The sequence below is a fragment of the Melanerpes formicivorus genome, unplaced genomic scaffold (genome assembly GCF_026170545.1).
Source record: "Melanerpes formicivorus ecotype bairdi unplaced genomic scaffold, bMelFor1.0.p_v2 SCAF_1, whole genome shotgun sequence".
NCBI classification, from domain to species: Eukaryota; Metazoa; Chordata; class Aves; order Piciformes; family Picidae; genus Melanerpes; species Melanerpes formicivorus.
This window is the reverse complement of record NW_027142353.1, coordinates 48,040,124-48,048,746: the sequence shown is the minus strand read 5'-3', so window position 1 is coordinate 48,048,746 and position 8,623 is coordinate 48,040,124. Positions and strand designations below refer to the sequence as shown.

The following is an 8,623-nucleotide window of genomic DNA, read 5'->3' as shown; positions in this document are numbered from 1 at the left end:
GCCCCCCGGGGACCTCCTTTTATCCTCTCCCTTCGGCCCCTCCTCTCCCTCAGCCACCTCCCCATTGGCTGGGCCGCCCAAGGGGGGGAAGGGTGGATGTGGCATCAGGGTGGGGTTCCAGGGCAAGGTGCCCAGATCCACCAGCAGCAGGCTCAGCTGGCCGGCTGCCCTCCTCCTGCCTTTGATTTCCAGCTGCAGGGGGGATTTATCTCCTCCTCTGCTCTCCAGGAAGCCCTCAGGGGAAGCTTTTGACCCAGGATCATGGAAGGGTTTGGGCCATGGCATGCCAGGTGGTCCATGGATGGCCATGGAGCAGCCTGATTGCATTGGCCATGGAGTGCCAGGAGGTCCAGCAGGGTCTAGGTGACCATGGAGCAGCCTGATTGCATTGACCATGGAGTGCCAAGAGGTCCAGCAGGGTCTAGGTGACCATGGAGCAGCCTGATTGCATTGGCCATGGAGTGCCAAGAGGTCCAGCAGGGTCTAGGTGACCATGGAGCAGCCTGATTGCATTGACCATGGAAGGTCAGGAGGTCCAGCAGGGTTGTAGGTGACCATGGAGCAGCCTGATTGCATTGACCATGGAGTGCCAGGAGGTCCAGCAGGGTTGTGGGTGACCATGGAGCAACCTAATTGCATTAGCCATGGAGTGCCAGGAGGTCCAGCAGGGTTGTAGGTGACCATGGAGCAGCCTGATTGCATTGACCATGGAGTGCCAGGAGGTCCAGCAGGGTTGTGGGTGACCATGGAGCAACCTAATTGCATTGGCCATGGAGTGCCAGGAGGTCCAGCAGGGTTGTGGGTGGCCATGGAGCAACCTGATTGCATTGACTACTTGAACCTCAGGAGGTTCTCCTGGTCCCAGATCCCTCTAGATGAATCTCATCCCTTGGCTCTGTCACCTTCACCCTTGGCTTTGTCACCTTCACCCCTTCCCTTCGTGTCACCTCCAAGGTTGCTGGGGTTGACTCCATCTCTCTGTGTGCCTGATGAACATGTGGAGGAGCCCTGGTCCCAGTCTGGACCACCAGTCCCACAACTAACCCAAGGTGTTCTCCTCTATGAATCCCAAAGATGCTTCCTGGTGTCCACCACCACCCCAAAATCTGTGCCTCTGTTTGGCTTTTGCTCTTCAACCTTCTCTGGGATCCTCCACCCTGGACAAGTCTCCCCGGTGGCTTGTCATAGCCAAGACCACAGCTCAAGGTCTTCACCCATCTATGTCACCTCCAACCCCTTCAGGGCTGTCCCCAACCAGAAGGAGACCACTTGGCTGGGCTGGAAGCAGTTGGCGTTTATTGGGCTGCTGGAGAACAGCAGAAGCCAAGGAGATGTTTCTCCAGGAGCCAAAGAGCATCTCCAGACATGCAGAAGGAGGAGAGGAGAGGAGAGGGAGAGGGAGAGGGAGAGGGAGAGGGAGGGGGAGAGGGAGAGGGAGAGGGAGAGGAGAGGATTAACCAGGTTGGAAGAGACCTTTGAGATCATCAAGTCCAACCTGCCACCCAACACCATCTAATCAACTAACCCATGGCACCAAGCTCCCCATCCAGCCTCTTCCTAAACACCTCCAGGGATGGGGACTCCACCACCTCCCTGGGCAGCACATCCCAACAGGCAATCACTCTCTCTGTATAGAACTTCTTCCTAACCTCCAACCTGAACCTCCCCTGGCACAGCTTGAGACTGTGTCCTCTTGTTCTGCTGCTGAGTGCCTGGCAGAAGAGACCAACCCCCAGCTGGCTACAGCCTCCCTTCAGGGAGCTGGAGAGAGCAAGAAGGTCTCCCCTGAGCCTCCTCCTCTCCAGGCTGAGCAAGCCCAGCTCCCTCAGCCTCTCCTCACAGGGCTGTGCTCCAGACCCCTCCCCAGCTCTGTTGCCCTTCTCTGGACACCTTCCAGCATCTCAATGTTCTTCCTAAACTGAGGAGCCCAGAACTCATGGGCCAGGGCATGAGCCACCACCCTGCCCATCTTCTGCCAAACAGTCAGGGGAGAAGTCCTGGCCAAAGTGTGGCCAGCCAGGACCATGATGAAAATGTCACCCAGGAGCTGCTAAGGGAAGGAGGAGAGGCCATCAGGATGGAGGTCACCACCACCCTCCCCACTGTCCCACCACCACCACCCTTTCCTCCATCCCACCCTCTCACCACCCTCCCCACTGCCCTTCCCACCATCTTACCATCCTCCCCCCCTCCCCCCCACCCCAGCAGCCTCCACACCATCTCACCAACCCCCCACCACCCTTCCCACCACCCAGATCTTCACATCTGGCCACCAACTCTTGGGGACCCCATCCCAAAGCAAGGAAGGGAAGCAGGATCCTTGCACAGCTCCTCACCACCATGTCCCCAGCCATGGGAAGGTCCAGGGCCAGGTTAGATGGACCTTGGAGCACCCTGCTTGAGCTGCATGTGGCCCTGCCCGTGGCAGAGGGTTGGACTGGAGCAGTTCTGAGGTGGCTTCCCACCCAAACCCTTCCATGATTCCATCAGCTGGAGCCTCCTCCTCAAACCCTTTCCTTTGCCTGCTGCTTGGTGTCCTCTTCATGGTTGGGTTTCTCCTGTCCTCCAACCCCCTCCCCACCCCTGCTGTCTCCTGCTGCAGGGACCACGGTGAGGATCTCCTGCTGGAACCTCTCTAGCCACAGCCAAGCTTAGCTCTTCCCCCCAAGCCCTGCCTCAGTTGCTTCTCTTCTGCTCTCTGCTTGCTCCAGGCCAACCTTGGGTCCCACCAACTCTCCATCCACCTCCTCCAGCCTGGAACCTTCCTCTGACAGCTCCCAGCCCCAGGACTCCTCTTTGCTCTTCCCAAACTATGTCTTCTTCTCCATCACCACCCATGTCCTCTGCAGGCTTCAGGTCTCAGCCACCTTCTGAAGGTCTCACTGACTTTGAGACACCTCCAAGACCTCCCCCTGCAGCCCTCTGCAGAGGACAGGAGCCAGCCAAGGCTGGAGGCCAAGTGTGGCTCACCCTGAAGTTCCCAGGGTCCAGGTGGAGCTTCTCACAGTGGAGTTTGCTCAGCTGAGCAAAGCTTTGCTTGATGCTGTCCAGGTTCTTCATAGCTTCCCCAAAGGTCCTCACCTTCTTGCCATGGGCACAGACCATGGGGTTGCCGGTGATGGCAGTGGGGCTGGAGAGGTTCCTAAAGAGGCAAAGAGCCTCTGGGTCCAGGGGTAGATGAGCAGCAGCCTGGGGGAAGAAGATGGTTCGACACAAGCAGACACAAGGACACCTTTATGGTGCCAGGAGTGGTTCCTCTGCCCTCTAGGGTGAAGCTGAGGAGATGCCCACAGCAGCTTGGCCCTTACCTGGCCAGAGCCTCAGCACCACACTTGGCCATGCTGACCTTGGCCCAGAGGCTGGTGATGAGCTGCTTCTCGTCAGCTGTCCAGTGCACCATGCTGGCAGTGGTGGTGGAAGGTTCTCCCAGGGCTTCCCTGAAGAAGAAGGAGGAGGAGAAGAAGGAAGGGCAATCAGGAGGAAGTATTCCAAGCTCACAACCCTAGACTTTAGGCATGCAGATTTTGATGGCTTCAGGGATCTGCTAGCCAAAGTGTCGTGGGACAAAGCCCTGGAGGGAAGAGGGACCCAGGACAGCTGGTCAGTATTCAAGGACCACCTCCTCTGTGTCCAGGAGCTCTGTGTACCAACAAAGAGAAAAGCAGGTAAGAATGCTAGGAGGCCTGCCTGGATGAGCAAGGAGCTACTGGACACACTATTACTTAAAAGGAAACTCTACAGGAAGTGGAGGGAAGGACAGGTAGAACAGGGGGAATATAAGGAAGCTGCCCAAGCAGCAGGAGTCCTGGTTAGGAAAGCCAAAGCAGAGTTTGAATTGAATCTAGCCAGGGAGATTAAAGGGAATACTAAGAACTTCTACAGGTATATTAATGGGGAGAAGAAGACTAGGGAAGGTGTGGGCCCCCTCAGAAAGGAAAATGGTGACATGGTCACAAGTGATGAGGAAAAGGCTGAGGTACTTAATAACTTCTTTACCTCAGTCTTCACTGCAAGGGCCTCTAGCCACACTCCTGATGTTATGGAAGTCAAAGCCAGGGACAGGGAGGAAGAACTGCCCATTGTAAGTGAAGATCAGGTTCGTGATCATCTGAAGAACCTGAAAGTGTTCAAGTCCATGGGACCCGACGGGTTACACCCACGGGTACTGAGAGAACTGGCAGATGAGGTTGCTAAACCCCTCTCTATTATATTTCAAAAGTCCTGGCAGTCTGGGGAAGTCCCCACAGACTGGAAAAGGGGAAACATTGCCCCCATCTTCAAAAAGGGTAAGAAGGAGGAACCAGGGAACTACAGGCCAGTCAGTCTCACCTCTGTGCCTGGAAAGATCATGGAGCAGATCCTCCTGGAGTCACTACTCGCTCAAAAGAATAGTGAAGAGGTGATTGGGAACAGTCAGCATGGCTTTGCCAAGGGCAAATCCTGCCTGACCAACCTGGTGGCCTTCTATGAGCAGGTGACAAAATTAATAGATGAGGGGCGAGCAACTGATGTCGTTTACCTGGACCTGAGCAAAGCCTTCGACACTGTCCCGCACCACATCCTGGTCTCCATACTGGTGACACATGGGTTTGATGGGTGGACCACTAGATGGATAAGGAACTGGCTTGATGGCCGCACCCAAAGAGTGGCTGTCAATGGCTCCATGTCCCAGTGGAGGCCAGTGACAAGTGGAGTCCCTCAGGGATCAGTCCTGGGACCTGTCTTGTTCAACATCTTTGTGGGGGACATGGACAGTGGCATTGAGTGCACCCTCAGCAAGTTTGCTGATGACACCAAGCTGTGTGGTGCAGCAGACACGCTGGAGGGAAGGGAGGCCATCCAGAGGGACCTTGACAGGCTGGAGAGGTGGGCACAGGCCAACCTCATGAAGTTCAATAAGAGCAAGTGCAGGGTCCTGCATCTGGGTCGAGGCAATCCCAGGCACAAATCCAGGCTGGGCAGTGACTGGCTGGAGGATAGCCCTGAGGAGAGAGACTTGGGGGTGCTGGTGGACAAAAAGCTCAACATGAGCTCTCAGTGTGCACTTGCAGCCTGCAAAGCCAATCAGATCCTGGGCTGCATCAGGAGAAGTGTGGCCAGCAGGTCGAGGGAGGTGATCCTCCCCCTCTACTCAGCCCTGGTGAGACCCCACCTGGAGTACTGTGTCCAGTTCTGGAGCCCCTATTACAAGAGGGATGTGGAGGTGCTGGAAGGTGTCCAGAGAAGGGCCACGAGGATGATCAGAGGGCTGGAGCACCTCTCCTATGAGGGCAGACTGAAGGAGTTGGGGCTGTTCAGTCTGCAGAAGAGAAGGCTCCCAGGTGACCTAATTGTGGCCTTCCAGTATCTGAAGGGGGCCTACAGGAAGGCTGGGGAAGGACTTCTCAGGATCTCAGGTAGTGATAGGACTAGGGGGAATGGAATGAAGCTGGAGGTGGGGAGATTCAGGCTGGATGTGAGGAGGAAGTTCTTCCCCATGAGAGTGGTGAAACCCTGGAATGGGTTGTCCAGGGAGGTGGTTGGGGCCCCATCCCTGGAGGTGTTTAAGCCCAGGCTGGATGAGGCTCTGGCCAGGCTGATCTAGTGTGGGGTGTCCCTGCCCATGGCAGGGGGGTTGGAACTGGATGATCCTTGTGGTCCCTTCCAACCCTGAATGAAAAAAAGAAAGAAAAAAGGCAGTGGTGGAAGCCAAAGGCTGCCTCAAGGATTTTAATAGAGCAGCAACAGCTTCTCCTGATTTCAGCCCAGGGGAGCTGCTAGTGGGGGTTGGAGAGGGAACTGGGCTGTGCAAGGACAGATAGCAACCTTGGGTGGTGGCCAAGGGAACGAGGGGCCCTGGACCCCCTCTGCCTTCGAGAGGACAACATCATCTGAGAGCCAGGAACCTCTGCTGGTAGCCCCCTCCCCACATAAGGTCAAAGTGGAGTTACCCACAAGGCTCCCCCCCAGGTGTGGGTCTCCAGGATTGCAGAGGGAGCTGGAGGTTGGGAGCTGGATGTGGGGTAGAGACCCCCAACGACATGACAGCAACCAAAATGACATGAGGTGTAGGCCCAAAATGACCTGAAGAGACCAAATGAGATGAGGTCATAGAATGGGCAAGGCTGGAAGGGATCTCAGGGCTCAGACAGCCCCAAGCCCCCTGCCATGGGCAGGGACACCTCACACCACAGCAGGCTGCTCACAGCCACCTCCAGCCTGGCTGCAAACACCTCCAGGCATGAGGCTTCCACCACCTCCCTGGGCAACCTGTGCCAGGCTCTCACCACCCTCATGGGGAAGAGCTTCTTCCTCACATCCAATCTCAGTCTCCCCACTTCTAGTTCTGCTCCATTCCCCCCAGTCCTATCCCTCCCTGACACCCTCACAAGTCCCTCCCCAGCTTTCCTGGAGCCCCCTGCAGATCCTGGAAGGCCACAAGAAGGTCTCCTGGGAGCCTTCTCCTCTCCAGACTACACAACCCCAACTCTCTCAGTCTGTCCTCATAGCAGAGCAGCTCCAGCCCTCTGCTCATCTTTGTGCCCCTGCTCTGGACACCTTCCAGCACCTCCAGATCCTTCCTGGCACAGAGGCTCCAGAGCTGGACACAGTGCTCCAGCTGTGGTCTGAGCAGAGTGGAGCAGAGGGGGAGATTTAGACCCCAAATGTGATGAGGAGACATTGTTGGCCCTGGTGGCCAAGAAGGCCAAAGGTGTCCTGGGGGGCATGGAGCAGAGTGTGGGCAGCAGCAGGGGCAGGGAGGTTCTGCTGTCCCTCTGCTCTGCCCTGGGGAGGCCACATCTGGACTTGTGGGTCCAGGTCTGTGTTCCCCAGCTGCAGAGGGCCTGGGAGCTGCTGGAGATCTCCCAGGGAAGGCTACCAGCTGAAGATGAGGAGAAACTTCTTGGCTTAAGGGTGACCAAGGCCTGGAGCAGGCTGCCCAGAGAGGTTGTGGAGTCTCCTTGTGTGGAGAGCTTCCAACCCTCCTTGGCCATGGTGCCCCTGGGCAAGCTGCTGGGGGTGCCCGTGGCCTGGATGAGCTCCAAGAGGTCCCTTCCCACCACCACCACCACACCAGGCCCTTCTGATCCTCCCAGCCTTTGGTGTGGGTGCAAGGTGCCGTGAAGAAGGCTCTGCCTCCACAACCCCTTGGCTCCACAGTGGTCCAGGTCAACTTCCATGGCTGGAGAAGATCCCTTTTCAGGAGCCCAACCATGCTGGTGACGGCAGGAGGCATCTGCAGGGAGGTTCCTGGCAGCAGCAGAGGTTGGTGGTTGGTCACTCTGATTGCAGCTCTGTCCCCTGCCAAGCTTGAGCAGAGCCTTATCAGCTGAGGTGACATCTGGACCCTGCTCTGGACCATGGCCAACCTTCTTGTTCTCTCCTCCAGCACATCCCATCTCTTCTCTCTTCAGCCAGCAGTCTTTGTTCCCACCAGAAGCTTCTTTTCCCACCTGGAGATCCCTGCCCAGGTCCCTCCCTCAGTACAGGAGGGACATGGAGCTGGTGGGATCCCACCTGTAACTGCAGGCCCAAGAGCAGAGCTGCTCCTCAGAGGTCCACCCTGGGACCAGTTCATGCCTTCAGCAGTGCCAGTGTGGGATGGAAGCAGCCTCAGGCAGCTTGGAGGTGGCACCAAGCCTGAGTGGTGTGGTTGAGACCCCTGGAGGGTTCCTGTCCTCACCTCCTCCTCTCAGATTCCTACACATTTCAGACATCATCTTCTGATCCAAACCATGGAGTCATGGAATGGGTTGGGTTGGAGAAGGGCCTTGGAGGTGAGGGAGGGCTCTCCCCAGCACTGCCCCAGCACCACCACCCCATGGCCCTCAGCACCACAGCTTCCCAACCCCTCCAGCCATGGGGACTCCACCACTGCCCTGGGCAGCTGCCACAGGCCTGGGCACCCCTCAAGGGGCACAAATTGCTCCTCAGGGCCAAGCTCAACCTCCCCTGCCACAACCTGAGGCCATCTCCTCTTGGCCCAGCCCTCAGGAGCAGCCCTTGAGCCCCAGCTGGCTGCAAGCTGCTCTCAGGGAGCTGCAGAGAGCCACAAGGTCTCCCCTCAGCCTCCTCTGCTGCAGCCTCAACCCCCCCAGGGCCCTCAGCTGCTCCTCACAACTTCTCCACAGCCTTCTCCTCCTTCCCCAGACCCCTCCCCAGCTTCCTTGCCCTTCTCTGGCCCTGCCCCAGCCCTCAAGGTCCTCCTGGCAGGGAGGGCCCAACCCTGCCCCCAGGCTTGCAGCTGTGGGCTGCCCAGTGCCCAGCCCAGGGGCACAATCCCTGCCCTGCTCCTGCTGCCCACACCATTGCTGCTCCAGCCCAGGCTGCTGCTGCCCTCCTTGGTCTCCAAATGCCCCATGGTGACCCTAAGACCATTTCCATCTCAAGTTCAGTGGTCCTGGGTGGGCTGGGCTGTGGCCACCACTGCTCTTGAAGCCACTACCCACCCCCTCCCCCCCCCCAGGTTGTCCCAGGCTCTGCCTGTGAGGACCACCCCAGCATCACCTCATGGCAGATGGAGGTCCAGGAGCCGCCCAAGGGATTGAAGCCCACCTTGCCCCTTCCCTTGGTCCCTCCTTCCCCCCCACCCCCAGGGTTATCCTCTGAGCCATGGAAGGACACCAAGAAGCAGTACAGAAGA

General features: G+C 57.7%; 1 protein-coding gene across 1 annotated transcript; it reads right to left on the bottom strand.

Moving 5' to 3' along the window:
• Positions 1–1,817: 1,817 nt before the first annotated feature.
• Positions 1,818–3,434, bottom strand: LOC137442951 (hemoglobin subunit beta-like). The gene is given in 6 exon segments (XM_068142167.1): positions 1,818–1,979; positions 1,981–2,009; positions 2,012–2,047; positions 2,971–3,149; positions 3,152–3,189; positions 3,309–3,434. Coding segments are annotated over 6 exon segments (528 nt in total). The 5' UTR covers positions 3,401–3,434; the 3' UTR covers positions 1,818–1,825.
• Positions 3,435–8,623: the final 5,189 nt, after the last annotated feature.